The 24,236-nt window shown below is 35.6% G+C and overlaps 1 protein-coding gene across 2 annotated transcripts in view; it reads right to left on the bottom strand.

The window, feature by feature from the left end:
• Window positions 1-24,236, bottom strand: part of UGGT2 (UDP-glucose glycoprotein glucosyltransferase 2) — a 75,103-nt gene that overhangs the window by 49,635 nt on the left and 1,232 nt on the right. For both annotated transcript variants that reach the window (XM_071430964.1, XM_071430965.1), the window contains exons 2-9: window positions 23,256-23,338; window positions 15,995-16,125; window positions 14,752-14,864; window positions 10,507-10,681; window positions 8,418-8,514; window positions 7,273-7,354; window positions 5,126-5,226; window positions 3,089-3,188 (exon numbers count right to left, since the gene is read on the bottom strand). In XM_071430964.1, the coding sequence (XP_071287065.1) occupies window positions 3,089-3,188; window positions 5,126-5,226; window positions 7,273-7,354; window positions 8,418-8,514; window positions 10,507-10,681; window positions 14,752-14,864; window positions 15,995-16,125; window positions 23,256-23,338 (882 nt within the window). The remainder of the gene's footprint in view (window positions 1-3,088; window positions 3,189-5,125; window positions 5,227-7,272; window positions 7,355-8,417; window positions 8,515-10,506; window positions 10,682-14,751; window positions 14,865-15,994; window positions 16,126-23,255; window positions 23,339-24,236) is intronic.

Below are 24,236 nucleotides of genomic sequence, written 5' to 3'. Positions count from 1 at the left end.
ATATCATAAAATAATAAATCAAGCCCTCTGAACATGGAGTCAACATTCTCGTCTCTTCCCTCACCTGAAAACCCCTGTGAACACTGTGACATTCTAGTTGCCTATATGAACACTTTTTTTCAAAACAGGACTGCACATGTTTTAGCAAATTTGTACAGGTCTTCAAGAAAAACTGGAATCATCTTAAACCTGAAAGTTCACTACGCAAACTGAGAATGACACTGCTAAGCCAGTTTCAAACTTGTGGAAAATAAAGCATTTAATAATATAAATTCTCATCTCCCCCCTAAAGAAACTGATTTAGAATAGATTTTGCTAGCCTACTCCACATTTCTCACAATATGTCAGAAATAAGATATAAAATCAGTTTACTTTAAATAACTATTAAAGCTTTCCAGACCACCAAAGAGACATACTGTAGAAGCAAACAGTATGATCTCCAAGCTTGGTATTAGAGAGTTCTGAAGTAAAAAATTTCAAAAAATACTTTAAAAACCTGAATTTTATCATGCTGAACTCAACAAAAATAGTAGGGCCTGCAACTTTCAGAAGCACGCACAGTTGATAAAAAATGCACAGATAAAAAGGACAACCTGTGTATTTCCAAACAGCTCCTACTGTGAGTAGCTGGGCAGAAAAATAAAGCATAAATGGGAAAATAATAAAAAGACAAAGGAAAATACAAAGGTGGTCCAACATTAGCAAGGAAGTAAAATACTCATCAGCAAAAGGTAAGCTTTAGATAGCTGTTCTAGTAGTAAGAAAGCAGCTCCTTGTTCATGCATGGAGATTGCAGGATTGAGATTGCAGTTGAGATTGCAGGATTCTAGCATAATTTTATGGAGAAATTGTGATGGTTGACCCTTGAAAAGGACGCCCTACCAACCTGAGGTAACAAGCATACCTGTGACAGACATCTGTTCATTTTGAGTTCCTTCTTTTGTTCAAATTTTTCAGAGCTTCATAAGATTTTTATTTATGTTTTTGTAATTGTCAAGTGAAAGACTAACTAAAGAGAAACACTTCAGTGGCTGAAAGTAAATGGACACTGTTTATCTTTCCACATGATGTAGGAATGTTCTTGAATCACCTTAAGGTTGAAATAGTCTCTATAATTTTATGCATCTTTATTCTTACCTGAAAGGACATGTAGCCATATCGTACCGAAGGTTGAGGGGAAAAAAGGAAACCTTTCACAGGTTTCACAGGGTCATATGTTAACATTTGTGAATGATTAATAAATAGCAAGCAACAGAGCATTATAATACCTAATTATATGCTCTTTAAGAATGCAATAATATGACAAGTATATAAAAAATCAAAAATGAAAAATACCTTATAAAATGAATTATCAAAATGTTGCCATGACATATATCAGCTGGTACACTGTCTACATCTGATGACATTTTGTAAAATCTGCCTCAGCCTAACCTTTTCAACCGGAAATACTGAGACACAAAAACACAGGTGATAAATTAGAAAGTGAAAGAAAATTTCAGAAGAATGGTACATTAATTTTTTCAAGGTCTAAGGGAACCCCATTTTTAAGAAACATGCAGTATTTTATTTTCCTAACTACTGTTCTAAAATTTGCATACAGCCTTCTTCAACCAAATTTTGTGTAAAAAAAAGGTTGTTTTCATGTAGAAATTGTCTGAAAGTTACACAGTTTAAAAACACTATTATTATAATGATTGGCTATTTATCTAAAATGACTAAGCAATATCTCTTCATTTCCTCTTTATTCTAGGTTCTTTTCTTCCAAATTAGTATTTTGATTCATCATGATTAGACTATTAATGAAATTTAGTCTGTGCACTATTTTTACACAATGCCCCTTTAAGTTGTCATTGTAGACCTACGAAATTTAAATTATTTAAATATTTGTAATTTCTCATGTTAAAAATAACATGCTAGATTACCATGTTAGAATAAATCATGCAGAACAGAAACAGTGATTCCCCTTTTAATAATTTTAAAGTCTTATTATACTTTTATTCAGAAAATACTTGAAGAGGAGGTGAATTGAGCTCTCTAATGCCACAAATACACAACAGGAGTTGGAGTGGAATGTAACGATTTAATGACTTGTAAAATCCATGATTTAAATGTCACCTGGCACACTTCAAAATGACTTTTTTCCTGTCCTTTAAAGAACAGAACTGGACTTGAAGTTTGACATTAAGTATGCTTCCACTATCTCCTACTGGAAAGCTGAATTTTCTGATTGCTAATCTAAGTGCAAACTTATACCATACTATTTCATAATAATTATGCTTCAGGCATTTTAAAAGGCATTTTGCTTCCTTGACAGAAGATGTTCTTCCATTATGGTGTAGATTTTCTCCAACAGACAATCAGGGGTGACAATGAAATACTGTGATAATTAAACAAGAGTGGCAAAATGTGAAAGCACGCTGCGTTAAGAACCCTATTTAGCATCACATTTAATTCAGTAATTCAAGCAAATATTGCTGATAAGATTACATGAAGAACTTAAGTATGAAGAAAAGCATGTCTCAATTACAGTACTACTGGTTCACAAGAAAAATAATTTTTCATATTCAGATAGCTAAAATCAGGACATGTCCATTTATTTATTATTTCTCTTGAACTTTTATTTAGTAATCTGTTATGGAAGACAGATCTTCCCCAGTAAGAATACTGCCATACAACAGCCATCTCAACAGTAACATTGTGCTCAGAACTAATGTGTGTGGATCCCCATGAAATTTATTAATGGTATTTTGCCTCTTCCCACTGTGAGTAGTTCTGCTACTAATTCAACAGAAGTTTTCACCTGGGAAAATATCAGTCCACTGAAATCCATGAGAACTAAGTGCCTCAAGTAATGATTAGCATGTCCTCATGGCATCTCCTGCATCAGACAGGAAACATTTAAGAGACTGATCATGAGCTCTCCCTGGAGTTATCTTCTACTCAATGAAATTGCCTGGAATCCATCTAGTAAGCTGTCAAACATGAATATGTGACTGCAGGATTTGGATATAAATCTGTACTACTGTCATTACAGTCAAATACAAACAAAGACAGCATTTGGAAAAAAAAAAAAAGCTTAATACCATACCTGGCTCTTATTGGGAAGTTCTGAGCAATGTCTTTCATTACCTTTAAGGCGTCATAAACAGGGGTAGACATAATTCGAGTAGCGGCTTGAAAACTAAGATCTAGGATGGGGGAAGAAAAATTAAAAAAAAAGGAAGGCTGAATCAAAGTGAATAAGACATGCCTAGTTTAGCCTGATAAAATACTTCTTGGATGAAAAAATAGGTGAGCAAGAGATGGAATGTTATCTTCTATTTTGTAATAATTTTAACAAGAAAAGAAATCAAAAGTAGGTTTCAGGACCCTTTCAACAGGCAAATAAGTTGTGATCTGTTGAAGCAACAACACCCAGTTGCTGCTATAGTGAGGAAGCTGTAAACTTAGGTCATACACTTAAAACCCTTCATAAACTGTTAATAATTTCCATTTTATGCTGAAAAGCTAGGATCCAAATATTCAAATAGCACTGAGGCCAACTGACATCTTTTTACCTCCTTGCTTATCTCTGGTCAGGGCTGTCACTTACAGACCTCCCCTTGCAGCACCCTAACACAGCTGAGTGCTGTGTAAGGCACCTTGAGCAAAAAGTACTTACTAATTACTTACCTAAAATATAAAAGCTCTTGAAAGACAACTCTTGAATGGTGTTTAGGTTCATTTATAAATAGAAGTGTGCCCTATAGCTGAAGTAGTTTTGCTTAAATTTAGCTAGATTTTTACTTTGAAGCTAATTAAAGGAAATCAGAGAGAAGCTGAGCCATTAATTCAGCCACTGTAATTAGTCATTAAGAACAATCTAGAGAAAGCACCCTGTCATGTCAGCAGTAAGGGTATCAAAAAACTGCACCAAAAAATGTGGGGGCTGAAGACTGAAGATCCTGCACCATAAGCCAATACAAGTCTTCCTGACATAAATTAACAGCATCCCAACACTTGACTACTCAACACTAAGAACTGGTTCTTTGGGGAGCAGCACCAGTTTCCTTTTTTATATATGTAGCCATAACACCACAGAAAAGACTACCACTAAACAGAGATGTTGTACTGCCTTTTGAAGGTAGACATTAAAGAGATTGAAGTTTCATGGCTGCTTCAGCTTTAATATCAGCCAAGTGGCATCCAATCACACACAAAAAGAAAAAAAATAGTCCAACCCATTATTTTCTTTTCCAATTTATTTTTCAAAGTCGTTATCTCAAGAGAACTTTAAAGCAATATTTTTCAACAGTTTTTAATTTTGGACAAAGATAAATCCTGCAGTTGAACTTCACTGATAAAGGATTGCACATGAACTACAATTATCTCACACAGCTAATATCAGACTGGACATTGCTAGCAAGCTCTGTAAGATCAGGGTCCCAAAAGAAACTCAAGCTCAGATGATTGCTCAGTCTCCTTCACTGCACTAATATATAGGCAAACTAATTTTGATCAGGTTGTCCTCTAAAGCTGAAGACCGTAAGAGGGAAAATTTACTTGCATAAACTTGAATATTGTGACATTTTATGAGAGATTTATATTTAACTCAAGCTACTGAGCGTCCTGCAAGTCACCAGCACATAAGCTTTAGCAATCAATGCATTTGTTTTCCTTTTCTACAGGAAAGCTTTCAAAAGCATTTTCTTCCACTTGATATTATATTTTAAAAAGCTACCGATGTGAACTCCAGTATACTGATAAAATGTATAAATTAAAGGAAACAAGCTGTCCTAACATGTATTTCATCCTAACCTAGCAGTCATGTCAAAATTATATCTTTTGCCGGACCTCTAAAAAAAGTATCTAAAACAAGTTTTAATACCTGAGATGATACATAAGGCAGAAAAACAGGTAATATATCTTTCCATCTTGTAAAATTACTTCAATGTTCCTTGAATTTCTAGCATGCAATACAAGGTTTCAGAACATGCCTTTTAAATACTTAAGGTATTAGGGGTTTTTTATGAAATTATGTCTCTTCTTTTAAAAAAAGCTTTTATCATAATGTCAATACATTAAAATAACAAAAGAAACATTAAATAGAGTATTGTGTTAATTAAAAATAAAATTCAATACATACCCTGCATCTCCCAAACCTTCAGTGGTTCCATGTTGTTAGTAGTTTCAATTAGATGTTTTTTAAACTCCATGAGATTGTTTTTCAGATCAGGATGCATCCGTCTACAGTAAAACATTTTATTACAAAAAAGAATCAATTACATCCATCAATGTCTGCTCTTATCCACAGTACTGCTCACAGCTAACACTGTGTTCTTAGGATAACAACCAAGAATGAACTGTAATTCATTATTGAAACAAAAATATGGATTTTTGGGTGAGAAAGGTGATTTCTGAGGGCTAAACCCCAGTTAAAGAGAATTACAGAATCATTTAGGTCAGAAAGGAACTCCAAGGTCCTTAAGTCCAACCATTAGGGCAGCACTGTCAAGTCCACCACTAAACTATGTCCTGAAGTGTCCCATCTACCCAGGCATGGCAACTCAACCACCCTCCTGGCCAGCCTATCCCAATGATTGACAACTCTCCCTGTAAGGAAATTCTTACTGAATACCAGGAGTTCAGTTATTATGTAGTGATGTGTCTCAAAACCTGCCACATAAATGTAGATGGAATAAATGAAGTCAAAGATGGGATAGTATTAACATGCCATACAAGTAACTGTTTATTTAGCTCACTATGGGATGATGTATAAGTAACTCAACTGTACTATACATTGACTGTAACTGAATGCACTTTTTGTGGCATTAACTACAAGAAGTATAGGCAATACAAAGTTGAGAACACGTTTTATAAACTGACAGCACTGACAAAATCAATCTACTGAGCACACAAATCGTCTGTCAGAGCTAAAGAACATGGTACACAAAAGCTTAGCTATTTGTTTTGAGAACATAATAGGTAGGTAAAAAAGTTTTGAGGACAAATATTTCAGAGCCTGCTATAAGATATGCTTGAAAAAATTCTCCATTAAATTTCTAAACATTTTATGTCTTCTGCTTACATTCATAACTATTTCGCAGCTGAGAAAAGTAAAACTTTTGACATGGCTGTAACAGAGGGACAATTTACAGACTACTGAAATATCTATTTCACCTCCTGTATGAAAAGGAGAAGAGGAAAAAAACCCAATGAATCTAGAAACAATGTCAAAAAGATAGAATTATCTGACAGCTTCACAAATCAGTCACAGTGGAGAATCAAGAGACTAAGTATAGCTAAACCTAGCAAAACACAAGAAGAAAAAAAAGCTCAGATAAAGATATGGCATAAGCATTTGGTATTACCTGCTGTGCAGGATCTCAAACATATAGGTGAAACAACAGGGAAGCCTCAAGATCTGAGTGCACTTTTACCTCAACATGTTAGAGAACAAAAAGGCAGGAAGGGAGAGGATGGGCTCTCAAGAATTTAGACAGAATTAGCAGCTCTGAACTCTGAGATTTACAGGGTTTAGTGACAATATTTACAAACAAGTTTATTTCTTGTTTTAAATAATAAGAGAATGACATCTAGAGAAGACCCACATCCTCGAGGAATTTTGCTGAAGAAAAAAATTTAAGATCCATGACATGGATCTGTTACAGGAAAAGGGAAGCACTTTGGATGACTGATACCACAAAATGAATCCAGCTGAGGTCTGGAAGGAGTGCTAAGTAGGGTAACATTCAATTTCATTTAACAGACTGCAGCTTGGAGATAAGAGTTCCTGATGGAAGAGAATACAAACTGCAGAATGAGATGGTATCTATAATGAGCCCATCTTCCTAGAAGTATCACTCCTTAACTCTATGAAATCCATTACTATCCTTCTTAAAAACACCTTGTGGAGATACAGCACTTGTGTTTGGATTTTTTGTGCTACTCTTGCATTTTGAAAACAACATTTTGATTCTAATTATGTAACAAATGTGAAATCAAAATGTTCTAAGTTTTTGTTAGTGTTACCCAGGCAGATATTTTTAATTTAAAAAGTTTACTGTATACATTCTAAGATAATTAGAAAACTAAAAGCAATACATTGAAAATAACAGAATAAAAAATCGTTGCATCTTTATGTTCACAAGACATAAAAAATAAAAAAAACCATGATTTCCACCAAATTAAGTAATTTTCAACATAAATCTCAATTATTCTATTAAAAAAACCCAAGTGGTTGAGGTTCCAGAAACAAATGTAAAAATTTAATTATAACTTATATCAACTCACTTTAATTTGCCAAAGAGAAATCCTTGGACATCACTTTCCTCCTCCTCATCTTCATCTTCCTCTTCTTTTGTCTCATTTGCTCCTGAATACATAACACATGTAGACAATATAAGCAAAGAAAGTTATTTCAGTATTATGTTTTCATGAATTATAAAACAGTTAATAGAAACATACAATCACAAAGTTGTCATTCTAACATGTAGTTTTAATTAAATTTATACTTACAAATTTTGGCATCCAAATTAATTACTCTACAGAACTTTGCCACATCAAAATTAATTTTCAATATAATTCATTCAGTGGTAACAATTTTTATATAAAATTAAATAGGTGTGGTTTAACAGTTCACGTCACAAAACAGCCATTTCTCAGTTTGATTAAATGATAAGGTGTAACTCTCATCAGTCAGCTACTACCAAATTTACACTTGAAAAGCCTGATGACCTTAAAGCATTTGAATCTCCAGCTGGCATTCAAGGTAAATTGCAGATCAGCTTCTTCCCCTTTAAAAAAACTGAACTATTTTTTGACATGACTCAAAGGTCATTAAACCTTAGTCTTACAAAAGAGAGTTAACTTTCCTGTTATCTTGTGAATGTCCCTGCAAAGTAATTTCTCTGTGTCCCCATGCTGTAGTTAGCACTTTCTATAGTAAATGTCTTATTGAAATACATTGTAATATGCACTACTCCAAATTCTATATTCCATTCTACATCTTTTCTACAGAAGACTGTATTTCCACAGAAATTCAGAAAAAAAAATCAGTCTCCTCAGCCCTGAAACACTAATGCGTAGATACTGTAGCCATTAGACCATGAGTGATGCCAACAATCCTAGTAACTGAAGTACAAAGTACAAACAACCTCAAAATTACTGAGAGAAAGAAAACCAGACTGTGTTTTGAAGAGCCACAGAAAACAGCAATTAGAGTTTAGAAAATCAACTGTATCCTAAGCACAGATCTTGACAAATGTTCTCATGTATTTTGACTTCTTAGTTCCTAATACCTGAGATTTCCTTCTGTAGACAGAAATTAAGTACAGCCTTCAAAATATTAATGACTAAATATTTTACAAACGGAAGATTTTAATGCATTTTAATAGTATCTCCAGAAAGATATCAAATCAATTCAAAAACCCACATACCTTTAACCTGGGTGTCATCTACTGCTTTATATTCTGTACTCTTTATTGCAAGTTCCACACCATATCCAGATAAATACATTTTCCTGGAAGTTGGTTTCTGCTTGACAATATTATTTTAACAGAAGAAAAAAACATAACTTACAAGATGTACTTAAAGGAGGTTAACAATATTAGATATTTTATAACTTTAAAATGTTATGACATTTAAGTCATTACTTAAATTCATCTTTCAATTCAAAGTGTGAGGCATACTGACAGTCCACTGAGAAGGCATGTAAAAGAAGGTGACAATGTCTTTTATCTCCTGCAAATCACAGAAAAGCTGGTCAAAATTGTAGTCTTTACACAATACTAGAACAGAGACTAGAACAGGCACAGCTCATCGCACCCTACACAATTACTGATGTCTCACAATTCACATTTTCAACTGATATTCATTTCTTTGTAATGTTGCCAGACTTCCAGGATGTTAAGAGGAAACACTCTATTTTTGCATTAGACTTACTCTTGAAAAAAGTTTGATAAAACAATCACTTTCTGCAAGGAGTATTAATAAAATGTATTAAAGTCTCACTGAGAAAAACAAGTTGCCACTTAGTAAAAACAAACAACAGCTACTTCTAACTTTGGAGTGGAAGTTTGACATTCAATAGGGTAATTACACAAAACATACTTATTTCAGAATACATGTCCTAATTTGACCCAAATGTATGCAAATCCCCTTTCCAAAATGCAATTTGCACATGCACAGCAGCAATTTCTTGAAAGCCTTTTGAGCTTTAGCTTGCAATTTCTAAGAAACTTTCTGTACTGAGAATCCTCCAGACTACAAGTGAAAACCCAGCAGGGCTGGGAGGCTTCTCTGTCCATCCACCAAGCAAAGGCAGAGGGAGCAGAGAGCACTCCATAAGTAGTCTCAGTGATACTGGTTAAAAAAAGAAAGAGACAGCAGAAAGACCCTACCTCTTCTGTTATCAATGCTCCCTCTTCTGGTATTTAATGTAAAAAAGGAGGGAGAATCCATCACAGTATGTACCAAAGAAGGTTGGTACAACCAATGGGGGTTGTGAGAAAGGAAGGGAAGAGAGGTCTGAAGAGAGAAAAGGTGCAGGCAAAAAGACAACATGCATTTGGGGAGACCATGATGCATAAGCCAGGCAGAGCAATGATACATTTAATACGCAAGTAGGCATTTCATTGAAATAAAAGCATAAAAGAACAAAGTTCATTAAAAACTAAACCTCATACAACTTGGAATTCAAGACTGGTTTCCTCAAATTCTCTATTTCATTACGGTGAGCAAACAACTCAAAGTCATCTGCAAACTACGTATGTCATCTCCCTGAAATTCCTGGTCTACAAAAATCACAGCAACCTCTCACTCCATCAGATTATTTTCAGATTAGTCACACTATTTAAGAGCTGTACTTTGAATATAAATCACAAAAGCCTTCCAATAATCAAAACTGGAGACAATACAGTTCTATTTACTGGTATTTTTGTTGTTTTGTGTTGGGGAAAAGAGTAAGTTAAGAATTCAGAAACATAATGTTTCAAATAGTGACACTATGGAAAACAAATATTTTTAAACTGGTCAATGATGTTGGCCATGATAGTCCATGCTGCTGTATCTCAATGAACATGAGATTATGTGGAGAATATGTAAAAAATATAATTAATAATTTCTCAGTTCGATTCTCTATTCTACTTTCCATTTTTCTAATTCTTGTTACTAATATGTTCAGTCTGCTGCACCAAGATTCACCCGAGATCTAACACTGTACAAAACCAAAAAAGAAGTATTTCAAGATCAGTAATGCAATCAGTGCTTGCAGGCAGGACTGGGAATGTTACCATGCTTTCCTGGCTTCATAGTTTGTATTTGGTGAATTACTTACCTAGAGAGTTTTAATATTAGAAAATTTTCTAATATTAGAAAATTATGTGTATTACACATAATTTAGGCAATGCAGAAATAAATGTAGAAAATTTGTTTTGTCAATAAGCAAGTAAAGCAAAGACAGAATGTTAACAGTTTACTGAAACAATGTTGATGTTTACTGAAACAATGTTGATTTGAATTGCATACCTGAACATAATGCCGGAGAACATAAACAATTTCCTCCTTTTGTGCCTTCTCAGATAAAATCTTGTGGAATTTGACAAAGTCTCTTGTGCCCATTTCTGCATACAGAATAACCACTGGGCCATCCTCTTTGAGAACTGGGAATTTATGGTCTACCTTATAAAGATATGGCCTGGGTCTGGTTTTAAAATAAATAATGGTGATATTATGAAGTCAGAAAATTACTAAAACAGTGGCAGTTTTTCTACTTCATAATTAATAAAACTAATAAGTGTTTATGCACTAAAATTATACAAGCCATGTTAAAATCATCACAAAATAATGATTGCTCACAAACAAACCCAGAACAACAAATTCATAAGTTTAAGAAACTGAAAAATCAGCACCAGCTATAAATAACTGAAATATATTTTATCAAATCACAACACAAAGCATATGAAAAGCATAGCACTTGGAGATTTTGTGCATCAGTAACAGCTTGAAACTTTTAATTTGAATGATACATTACATCTATCAGAGATGCACAGAACAATCAGTGAGTAACAGAGTAGCAGAGGGAGATTCTGTGAAGTTTGAGAAAGCTGTCTATGCACCTGGAAACTAACTGGGGTTATACTATTTTGAAACCATCAGGCTCTGTTAATTTAGCTAATTGTGCAAATTTTGACTGCCTACCTACACTCCTAATTGAAAACCAGGACTAGAAAAGTTATGCTGCAATGGTTTCTTAGATGAATAAAGACATCTTCTGAATAAAACCTGAGAAAGATGGAGAAGTAACAGAGGATATAATTGAGTAATACACTCAAGGTACTAATTATTGATGAGCACACTTGTTCAAAGCTGCCTTTGCACTGACAATCAAAAGACCAGTAAACTGTCTCTAAGCATGCCCAAGACAAGCTAGGAAACTCTAATTCAACACACAGTACAGAACTGTGTGTGGTAGACACTCACTGAAGAGCCATACTCAAAAGGTGTGAGCAGAACACCACAGTTTCCTTGATGTAGATCTTTGGAACATATTCAATGTAAAAAACCATGGAATCATTTACACTGAAAAGGTAACCTTTGGAGGTAATGTGCTGCAATCCCTCACTTCAATCAGGAGTAATCTGTATGAGGTTACTCAGGGTTTTAGCATGTATGTTTATTATGTAAGTTTGGTAGGTATGCAATCAAGGACTCATTTGTAAGGCAGAAATAAAAGGAGGGGCCCAGTTTAAGAATTAACTTGGGTGCAGGTAGTTGGGTGTCACAGAAATATCAGGCAAGTGGCCCCACTGCTATCACAGGACAAGGCAGACCAAATAGGTGAGATCCAGGAGTCTGAAATGTCTCTTGAATGAGTAACCTCTGTGGAAGAACTGCTCCAGATTTGCCCCAATAAAAGCATATGTGTGGGATGTGACTTGTGCAACTTCCTTCTCATAACCAGAGAAAAGAGCTACCACTTTCATGGAGAGAGTGGAAAACCTCAACCAAGTGAGCTTCTCCTTTTCTAACTAACTTTATCCACTCTACTTCAACCAACAAAGGTGGTTACTGAATGCTGCCATGACTTGAATAGTGACAGTCTCATATCACAATGAACATGCTCCATGTTCATTAAGTGCTGCAATGAAATAACACTGCACAGAGCTCCTCTAATGACCTTGGGTTGAGAAGTAAAGTGTTCAGCCCTTGTAAATCCAAGATAAGCCTCTGTTCTTTGTTTCTCTTCAACATTGAAGAGTAGTGACAAGTAATTGATTCTCCTGCTCTTAGAACTGAAAGGTAATTAATTTCCTGCCATAAGAGATGCTCATAAGAAGGCTGCCTGAAAGACAAGGAAGAACAACCGGGCAGATGAAAAGAAAATTATAAAAAAAATTAAATGGATGTGGAGCTCAGCACTTGCTAATCAGTTACTAGGGAAGTACAGGCAACTATATGCTTGTCTAGATAGTACCCAGGATAGGATGCAGAAGCAATGGAATAGAAGACAGCAAACATGTACTGACAAATGTAAGGCACTGATTGTTTTGAGCAAAATGTGACTTTCTGTTAACGGTTCTGCTCTTCATAGCGACAGCCCCAGAAACTTTAGTGTTGTGTTTTGGACAGCTAGCAAGATAAGCAATCCCAACCATTTAACCATGTGTTCTTTGACATGCCCAGAACCCTTGAGCTCAGGAGCCATTGCACCTCCACACAAAATATTTCAAATTAGACCTACACAGTCCATTGCAACATGGCTGAAAATGCAAAAGACATAATCGCTGTTGCATAGTCGCTGTTGCATAAGGGACTGAATGAAGCAAAACCTCAACCCTGACATGCAGAATATTTGGGCTCTCCTTAGTCCAAAGAGCCTGAGACTTCCTGAATGTTGGGTTGAGATGATGAATCCACACAAAAAGAATGCTGCAGCTTCTTCTTTCTCTTCCAGTGAGATTTGAAATTATCAGTCCCTAAAGTCAGGACACTTCTAGCATCCTCATCCAAATATGGTGAACAACTAAAAGCATAGCTTAAATTGGCCTGGCTGAACTGAAGAGTCATGACAGACAAAAGACATAGAAAGGAACACAGAAGAAAACACTTGGAAATAAAAAAATAATCGATAAATCAAAAAGATCTCTTCCAAGAAAAGACAGAAAAAGAATGACTGGTTTAGAGCAACCAGCTGTAACACAGCACACTGTCCCTTATATCACTTGTTCACCTGGTAGAAAACAAAGAGGAGCACAGCCCCATCATTATTACCTAGCCTAAATATCATCAGCACAGGTGAAGCATCTGCAACAAAGGGAACTAAGAGTGCGAACAATTACCTGAACATGTGAATGTGAACATGTTTTTCTCAGAGTCTAGCTCAGGTACTCTAAATATTTGAGTGATACAACTACTTTTGGGGTAGTGAGAAGGAGGGAAAATTTTGTCCCTTCAACTCTGAATGGTGTGATGTGACTAACTGCTAAGTTATTGAAAATAGAAGACCAATCAAATAAAGAAACTTCAGTTTTGATGCAAGTTCTTAATGATTTCTCATTAAGACAAGTCTAACTCTCTCAATTCTAAATAATTCAGGATTCCATTGTTTATTGTTGTGATTTTCCAGAATTTTGTAAATTTGGAAATAATATCTCCAGAGAGGAGAATGTGCTGAATCCAGTTAATTGCTTAGAAGTTTACTATATTCAGACATTGCAATAAAATGTTATGATCTCATGATGCCTTAATATATGGCCACAAGAATTCAACAACATATAAAAATATCTGTAGTATTTTTTGGCTTTTATCTAGGAAAAAAAGACATTTTTTAGACACTATTATTTTTTAGAAGAATATAATCCCCATAAAAATGGGACACTGCAAACTAGACAGTGAGTTGTTTTTACAGAAACCTTGGCTATTGAATAAACAAAAGACAATGATTTAGTAGGTTGTAATTGTATCAATGGACTTAGAATACACCACAAATCACACCTATAGAATACAAAATTATTTTCAGAAGCAACCAACCCTGAAAGAAACAAATTTATAGGTTTTCAGGGTTCCCCTCCCCAATTTATATTTGACAGAAAGCAAAATTCAAGAAATATACCCTACTAAATAATCTTTCAGCTCTGCATATCACCATGAAGTGGCTGAGGGTATGAACACTAATGTATATCATGGTGACCATTGCAGGGAGGGAAAAAAGAAAAAAAATCACACAGAGGTCTTAAAAACCACAAAGTAATAGCTTTTTTTTTTTAATTTAGATTAAACATTACACTTTCATTATTCTGTTACTGGTATTTTGATAGGTTCTACACATTTTATTTCAGAGTTCAAATTAATTCTGGACTGATGTTAGTTACCACAGGACAAAACCTGCAGAAAGGGCTGATCTAAAGAAAATCCAGAAAGAGGTGAGGAAAGGTTATGCCTTTCTATGCCCTGTCTATGAGGTAGACTCAACTACTTTTGAGTACTCAACTACTTTTGAGTACTACTACTTCTACTCCTGTGCCAAGCCCTTGCATCCCAGACAACATCAACTGCAGTGACACTGACTATAAAGTGTCCTGCTGACAGACCTGTGTCAGGCATGTGAAACTCTAAGTTTCTATAGAATAGCACACTGTAACTTAAACCTGGCTATTCCCCCATGATTTTATTTTAAAACCTACTCTACTTTGATTCATAACTGATGAACTCTACTAATATTAAGCTCCTTAGTAATCTATTTTTCCTCTTAAACCAGATCATTATATTTACCTCTTAGTAGCCTTCTTCAGCAGCTTTTTTATTTCATTAGTCTTACAGGTGTGCTTCTCATGGATAACCACAAATGCACGGCAGCCTTCTGGTGGAGGTTCATCAGCTGCAATCTAATATTTCAACAATTATACTCAACCAGAATGCTCTGATTGCACTTAAACTCACATCCCTTTGATTAAAATAACTCAACAGCTGCCATTAAGCTGTGTTTCTAATTAAGCCCGTACAAAAGTGGGTACATGTGGGGGGAAAAGAAAAAAAAAGAAAAAAATTAAAAGATTAAAACCCTATAACCTTTGTGAGGTGTAGTCTATTAAATGCAGTCATGCTCCAGAAAATGAAAAGTAAATTTATGTTCTGTAAAGCCAGGACTGAGAAATCATCTCCACAAGCTAAAATCACAGCCCGTGATTCTCACTCTGAGATACTTTTAACTTTGGTTGCTATGAGCAATCATGTTAAAATCCCAAGATTAGACTTTTAAACCAATAAATGCCAAACAAATAATGTCAATTTTTGATATTCTCTCTTTCCCATCCCCTGCCTTTTTTTTTTAAACTCTACTCAGCTATTCCAATATGAAGTGGAATCATGTGACTGCATGTCAGTGAGTCTGGATTCACCAGCTGAAAGGTAAAAACAGAGACATGAGTCTGAGATTATGATATTCCTCCAGAGAACACCTGCAAAACTCCCAAACTTTATTACAGCTTATTACCTTTCAGAAACATGGACTTTGCACCTTATCCTAAAGGTGGCATTACCAAAAGGAGGAGTAGCAATTTTAGGTTTAGAGGCACAGTGAATTTATGTCCTCTCACTTTTTCATTAATAAAGGCAGTTTTTCTAACTTTTCAACTTTTTACATACTAAAACAATGAGAAAGATGAGAAATCCACTAAATAGCAAATATAAATTATTTGAAGTTACAGGAAATGTCCTACTCTGGAAACGTCTGAATTCCCACAGCATTATTTGAAGGAATGCAAAAAATCCCCATGACCTGATTTTTCAAAAAATGAACAACTGCAAAAACAATCTACCCTGAAAGGAATGGTATCCATACAACTGAACATGGATATTTGTTCCTGCCAATATAACCAGCTTATAAAGCATCACCTTTATCACGTTTGATTGCAAATAATACTGGCATATATTTTACTGAACTGTAACAATGAACATTGTTTAGCCAAAATACCTCATTCAATCATGTACCAAATATATCAGGCAATACTGTCACCTGCTGAAACATCTGAACAGTTGGAGAGTAAGCCCGTATGGAAAGTGCAAACTTCAACAGATTGATTTGCAAATTGGATAAAAATTGTCCTGCTTTCTTCAAGATTAAATTGTAATAGGAGTACTCTGAATCTGTCAAAGAGAGAAAAAAAAAGACAAGACAAACTTTTAGTATTTAGCACTAAATGATGTGGCATATCTGCCTACACTACATAATAAGCAAGCATTAATGCCAGTGCTGCTTAGCATTCAAAAGTCTTCAGTGTTGTTCACTAATAACTGTTTCCTTTCCTACGAATCCAGAGGCCTAATAACACCAAAAAAAAAAAAACAAACCCCAACAAAAGAGAGCTCAATAGCACTAGTGAATATTGAAATTCTTTTCAGCAATAAAAAACCCACTCAAAAAATCTATGTGGAAAGGCCTGAATAGAGCATTATTTTACAAATAATTTCCTAACATTTAGTTTTGAAACACTCCAACCATGCAAGATACATAAATAAAAATTTTCTAAAGGTGTCATTCTTTGGGCTACTCTCACATATTCTATTTCTTCCTTAAAAATAGATGATAAACAAGAGTATGAGAATGGATACAACATGTGAAGTGGCTTCCTCACTCCCTGCATATCTTGTATTTTCAAAGTCAAAATTAGGACTCTGAGCAAGAAGGTAAGTGGATGGTGCTTGGGAATGACAAAAGTGATAATACAGAACATTGGTTTGGAAATAATTAACCTTCAATTCTCATTCTACAGGCAAACTCAATTTTCATAACTAAGCAGCTTCTATCCTCTCATTTTCCTCTTTACAACCCTGTCATAGTTGGAAAGAAAAAAAATCTTCTTTTGCTCTTAAAGCCTCTAGTACCTTCTTTCTGCCTTCTCCTCCTTAAAACTCATTATTTAGAAAAGCTGAGTTTGCTGTAATTCACTAGAAAAAAACACTTATATTAGAAAACTACATAATCTGCATTTCAAGAAAGCTCTTTCCAATGAATTATGTGTGATGCCCTGGTTTCAGCAGGGGTAGAGGTAATTTTCTTCCTAGTAGGACATCAGGAAGAATTCTTTCACTGAAAGGGTGGTTGAGCATTGGAACAGGATGCTCAGGGAGGTGGTGCAGTCACCATCCCTGGAGGTGTTCAATAAGTGACTAGAGGTGGCACTTGGTGCTATGATTTAACTGAGAGTGGCCATCAGTGAAAGGCTGGACTCAGCCTTGGGGGGCTTTTCCAACCTTAATCATTCTGTGATTCGAAATGAGATAAATTTGGCTTCACACATTCGAAACATGGAATATAAAAATTTGGAAGCAACAAATCCTTCCAGATTGAAACTTTTTTTCAATAACTGTATTTTCCAATTTTCTTCAAATTATCTCCACAAAAATAAAATTAAACCCAAAATTCCTGCCTTTCCACTTGGCCTAAATAACATCCTACTAAAGACAATGAAGAGCCATTAAATATGTAATTCTAAAGATACTATCTCAAAATATTTTTACCACAAGTCTTTAATTTTTTTGTTTACTAATTTTATCTATGCTTTCACTGGTGTATTTAAAACAGCTGACATTTTTTTCCTGGAAGACGATTATGACTACTATGATTTCAATAAGTAAAAAAAAAGGATTTTTTTATTCTGCGTTCTAAAAGGACTGTACAACATTGACAAGGATCTATTAAATCATCCACTCTTACCACTCCAACTTCTATTAACACTGTTGTCTTCACTTAAAATACAATTGTACTTTGAACTTCACCAAGACACATGAATCTATGCCAAATGCAAACCAAATTTTTAGAGTTTATTACACACACAGAATCACACAGAATATTCTGACATGGAAGGAACTCACAAGGATCCTCAAGTTCAACACTACAGTGAACTTAAGTGGACTCTTAAAGCCTGTACATGGATTGAACCTGTGACCTTGGTGTTATTAGCACCATGCTCTAACTAATTGAGCTAATTTCAGTTAATTAGAACTATGGTTTGAGCATTGCAAATTATTTTCACATAGTACCAAATCCTTTAAATTTGATACTACCTGCCCTCCAAGCTCATTTTAACATTGCCAAAAGAGTACAATTCATAGTAAATTTCCTATTTTGTTACAGGCAATCACAAAGAACCAGATTCTTCTGGTTATAAAATCCTGCATGACAGCATATTACTACTAAATAATTAACAAAGTCAATTTAAAAGTAAATAAGAGACCACATAAACAGGATACAGCTCCAGACTGCAGACATCTGAAGGCACATGTATGAACTTCACATCTGCAAACTTTCATCCTAGCCATGTGAAATATAGCCTAGTGGCCAACAAGCTCACTCTGAAGATGCCTTAGTTTGTCTGCTGAAAAACTCTCAACTACTCCTGTAGCCAAATGGATTAGATTGACTACAGCAAGAACTGAACAGCCAGCGAAGCAAACTCACATTTAAATGCTGACATTTCCTATCCACAATTTACAGCAGTATCTTTTATCACAGGCAAGTTAAACATAATTAAAAGAGACAACCAGGGCAGTCACAAAACATAAGAAAAGTATTATAGCACAGGTCCTCAGGCCTCATGCACACACAGCACAAAGTTAACCTGAATATATATGCTGGTAACCCACAAGAGAATTCAAAGTACTGAGGCACAGGAGGTAAGGGGAGTAAATGTAAGGAACATAATTAATCAGAAGAACACAGTGTGCCAGAATAATTACTTGGTGGGATGGATGGATGAGGATTGGTCCAAGTGCATAGATACAAATATCTGGATCCACAGATCAGCTAGGGAATTAGAGATCTCAGGTAACAGCAGTTCAGGCAATCACTGGCCAGTCAAATCTCTGTGCCATCCAAGCAAGATGCCAGTAAAGAGGGAATACTTTATTTTATTGCATTATTAGTATAGAAATCAGTTTGTGAAACTGATTCCTCTGGAATCTTTAAGGTTTATATACACATAAAAAATATTTCTTTAATTTAGTTGTGAATAATGTGTAGTCTTCTAAATTGCAAAAAACAATTTGCATGATGGGTTGTTTATATGAAATATACAGTTACATTTTTTTCCAGAGAAAATTGCTTCCATAGAGAAAATATGTTTGCATGTTGGCTTTGTTTTGGTTTTTAACATATATTTATGAGGCTGCTGAAAATTCAATATATAAACTGAAGCACTTGGAAAGACAGTAAACACTCAAGTGATAATTAGTCAGCAGGGAACTGGCTACTTACTTTCCCTCAGTGATCACAAATTAACCTTTAGGGATAAAAAAAGCAGCAGCAAGTTAAAAATGCCATCTTCAGTGTCTTTTAAGTGCTGGTATTAGTATGAAATTTTTGCAGCTTTCGTTTCTCTGTAATATACCTGCAGCCCAAAAGAGGATCATCTGCCTTTCCTAGTATTTCACAAGCCTGGCAGAAAATATGTTGCACATTAAGTAGATAAAAACAATGTTGTCCAGGTTCCCTGAAGACATTAATTCAATACAGTGTATCCTATCACCAACCTTTTCATATTTTCCATACGGTATAATCAAGATGCTGCTCAAGCTAACTTGAGTTCATAGTAAAAAGGAAAAAAATAGATCACCAGACTAAATGTTTCACCAAATTCCATGTAGATAATTCCTACCAAATCCATTAAACTGATACAAATATCACAGCTAAACAGACCATTAATAAACCTAATTCAGTAATGCTAAATATTTTAAATTGGCAAATTAACAAGAGATGTTGATTATTCTAAATTTAAAACAACAAGTAATGAGAACTTATTTAAAAAAAAAAAAACAGATTGAAAATAATTCAAGGGAGGATTTAGAAGAAAAAAAGCAAGCACTTGATTTTTTAAATTGCCTTCTAGCTTTAACACTTTACAACTCTTCTGAAACATTAAACTGTATGTTGGGATACAAGTCTATCATTGAATTCCTTTATAAATCCAGATTTTCAGCTTCAAATCTAGGAATTCTTTAGCTTTTATGAAAATGTTTCTACTTAGAAAAATAAACAAACAATGCTTTCATTTCCTGTTTATTCATCCTGTCTACTCTTGGCATCACTGGGAGAATAACTGAAAAGTCAATTGCCTCAACCAATCCTTTTTCAGCCAGATGCTTTAATTTACTGAAGCAGTTGTTGCTACATCAGTTTTAACACATCATGACCATCCCTCTACATCAATCCATCTTGACATGCAGCAGTTAGGACAGAACTCATATTCCACACCAAACAGAGGACCAACTTCTCCTCAGACGTTATGTATTACACACCTCACTAAACTGTGCCACTGCAGTCTTGCAGTACCAGATTCTTCACTCAAGCCAAGCAGTTTCTTGTAAACATCTAATGCGGACTTCCTGTTCATGAAGAGCATCCATTTCCTTGGAGTAAAACTACCCCAACTACGACTCAACTTTTAGGAAAACACCTTGGTGCCAGAACCTTAAAATTTCCTGTGTTACTGTCATAGGTGTGTGTTGGCCATACAGATAAATACACACATCAACTATTCAATATACCTCATTAAAGTAGTATTTTAGTACAGTCCCAAGGTTGCCAACTGCCAGCATCTAACAGTTCATTGGCATGATAGGTCATGGAGATCATCCTACTGTAATTTATTTATTCTTAATCACAGAATTTATTCTCAATCACAGAAAAAATTTATCCAGGTGAAGTAGGTATTTAACTAACAGCTAATTTCAACAGACATCTGTGTCACTAATAATAAATGTCATTAAAGCTTCAAACCCCTTGGAAAGTGTGTCTAAACAAGCAAAAAAGAGATGGCTGATAAAAAAACCCCTGACACATCATCTAATACAGCAGTCTTATCTCAAGGCAGTACCAACTGAACCTAAACCACTCCTAGAAAAAAAAGAGTAAGTTAAAAGTGACTTCTGGAGGTACCTAATCCAACCTGTTACTTAGAGATATAATTTCAAGGCTTGCCTAGGTTGCTCAAGGTCTCATGCAGTAGAATTTTGAATTATCTGAATTAATAGATTCCAGAGCCTCCTGGAGCAGTGTTTCAGTGTTTACCCAATCCCACAGCAGAAACATTTCCTCTAATATCTAACCACAACTTCCACGATTCAACTTCTGCACTTGCTTTTTTTCATACTGCTGTGTACCTTCAGGAAGGGCCTGGTTCCACTTCCTTTGCACATTTCCCTATTCGGAAACTGCAGATACGAGGTCTCTCCTTACTCCTTCTTTTCTCAGGTTCATTCACAGCTCTCTCAGCCTTTCCTCAGAAGTCTCCACCTCCCTAAGCACTGCAGAGATCCTCACCTAGATTTGCTCCAATGATGGACTCTTGTCTTTCTTTTCACAGGGAGCCCCAGCATGGCCCCAGTACTCCAGATTCAGTCTTACAAGTGCTTCATACAGTGGAACAAACACTTTGACTTGTTGGCTACCCTCTTGCTGCTGCAACCTGGCACGTAGCTGGCCTTCTCACTGCTTGCAAGGATCCCCATTCTGTCTCTCAAAAAACCAGTTCTAGTCAATCAGCACCAAGATTATGCAGTTGATGAGATTATTCCAGCCCACATGCAGGGTACAGGGAGTCTGTAAAGTGCCTCTGCTGTTTCCCAGTGTTTCTGTTGGCCTGTCTCTCCAGTCTGCCAAGATCCCTCTAATTACAGTCCTACCTTCCACATTCTCCTCCCAGTTTTGAGTCATTCCCAACCTTGTGGAGAATGTAACATGTGCCACTGTCCTGTGGGCTGAAAAAGACCTTAAACAGCATTAGTCAACAGCACTTGCCTCAACAAATGCTACTAGCAGCTGACCACAGGTCAAATTCTGCACCTACTTCCATTTTCCATGTCCCCATGCCTTGTACAGGATGGCTTTTAGCAGCATTCACCACCTGGGCATTTTGTTTTCAGTGACTCTCTCTGGTTTTGCATATACTCCTGACCTTAGGATATTAACCTGACAGCAATTTTTGGGTGCTTTTTTTCATTTTCTCAGTTGATACTCTATAATTAAAATCACAGTACTTTCTACATTTCCTGCTTGTACTTTTTCCATCCTAAAGAAACAATGAGGAAAACAGAGGGAGACAGTAAAGTCAACCATCACATTTTACTTAATATAAAAGCACATCATGGAATCAATAGCAGCAAAATTTGGTTTATCATGCGTGTCCCTGTTCCCCTCCTAGTAATCCTTTAAGTCTCCTGGCTGCTTGGGGCACTGCTGAGCATTCAAATAATGTTATCAGATGCACATTTTTAAGTTGTTTTCAGTCAGTCACAATTGCTGAAACACGGTGTTTCTCAAGTTCTCTCTCCCATATACAGCGTTTTTCATGTACCTGCATTTCACACTGTCATTTTCTACATGATCTTCCTACAATTTGTTAGCTTATGACTATTCATCTAACATTCAATTCCCCTCAAGTCCCTTCCAGTGGCAGTGTTAGGTGCTTGCACTCATGCCTAAAGAGTTGTACTGTCCTGTAAATAAAGAGCAAAATGAAGCAGCCTTAGCTTGTTTTGAAGCCTTTTTCACCTTGTTCATCTGTTGACCTACCAAGCAGGTCTAATACTGCCCAACCTGGTGTAAAGCCCCACCAGTCTCCCAATTTCTCATTACCATGGACACTTCTGGTAAACTTCTCTCCAACGTTTCTTCTGGGGTGGCTTTTTATGTTTCTTCTGCTGGATTTTATGTTTTGGTCTTCTCCCCAAATTTCCAAAAACTTAATACTCTTCTGTCCAATCATGCAAGGCTTTTTTAGTCCTATTTGGTCAGTGATAAACCTTCATTCTAAAACATCAGTATTGATGCTAGAAAACAGTCTCCATGCTATGTAAAAGTATTAAACCTTTTCTGGTAATTCTCTAAATTTTTCCTTTAGCATTACCTAGCATTCTCATTGTAGTTATTTCTGTGATTTTTTGCCCTGCAAGCACCCATCTCACAGAAAACATGAAGTCTCAATACCCTATAAGCTCTTGGCAAGTCATGTAAGCAGGTAGGTATCTTTTATCTTAACACTTCTCTTCCATATTGTAAGAGCAGTTCAGTCCATCTTGTCTTCCTTTTTTTTTGTAAACTCCTCTGCAAGTATTGCTCTTAGAGGAAAATATGCTACAACTTTCTGAAAGAAACCTACCCAGTAAGCAATAATGGAAGAGTCAGGCTTGATCTGCCTAGAACTAATTAATGTGTTGTGTCTCAAAGTTAAATACAGCACAAGACAACATAATAAAAACCAGCATGCTGTTTAACTTACCTCCTTGCTTATAAACTGTCAATTCCCGCACAGTTTCCAAGAACTGCCAAAACTTCTCATTACCATCTTCTGCAATAAATTCACTGTTTAAAAATAAAAATTAATTGTCCATAGGTTGATTTTGTCCAAAGATGTACCACAGCAAAAAACCTTGAGTTGTTTAAAATAATAAATACCCATCAGCAACCAAACATTAGATATCCAATGAATAACAACCATCTCCAGAGCATAAACACTGAACCGAGCTGTATTTTGGTCAAAAGATATTTTGAACAAAGTACTATCATCCAAACTCAACAATAACAGCTGTAAAGCATGCAGACTATTCTCTTGTTAAAGAAAAGCCCCAAAACATTCACTTTATTTTTCACAGATATTCCAATATACACTTATAAATTAAATCAATTAAATAGTAGCTAAGTATACAAATAAGAACACACTCTCTGTCAGGTTATAGTTTTCCATTAAATTATAGGCTTTCATCAATGACATCTCCTTTGCATGGAGGGAGACTGTCAATCCTTGAAACACTTTCAAACATGGGTTAATCCTCACAAACCATAAAAGGTAAGGTTTACTTTATTCTAAATAAGGTTTATTTTATACTAAATACGGCCCTTCCATTTTTTTTTTCAAACTGGAAGAGGCAAAATTAGGTTAGATATACATAAGAAATTCTTTACTGTAAGAAATTCTTTACTGTAAGGGTGGTGAGGCACTGGATCAGGTTTCCCAGAGAAGGTGAGGATGACACATCCCTGGCAGTGTTCAAGGCCAGGTTGAATGGGGCTCTGAGCAACCTGGTCTAGTGGAAAATGTCCCTGTCCATGGCAAGGGGGTTGGAACTAGACGGTATTTAAGGTCCCTTCTAACCCAAACCACCCTGTCATTCTATGATTTACAGGTAACATTTCTAAGGTTTGTGGTTTTCCTTACAGGAACATCCTGCTTATGTCTACCAAAAAGTTCCATTTGCTAGCA

Source organism: Agelaius tricolor, unplaced genomic scaffold (genome assembly GCF_023055355.1).
Source record: "Agelaius tricolor isolate 1412-34295 unplaced genomic scaffold, bAgeTri1.0.p SCAF_7, whole genome shotgun sequence".
In the NCBI taxonomy this organism is placed as follows: domain Eukaryota; kingdom Metazoa; phylum Chordata; class Aves; order Passeriformes; family Icteridae; genus Agelaius; species Agelaius tricolor.
The sequence above is the reverse complement of the archived record's forward strand: the minus strand, read 5'-3'. Positions and strand labels throughout refer to the sequence as shown.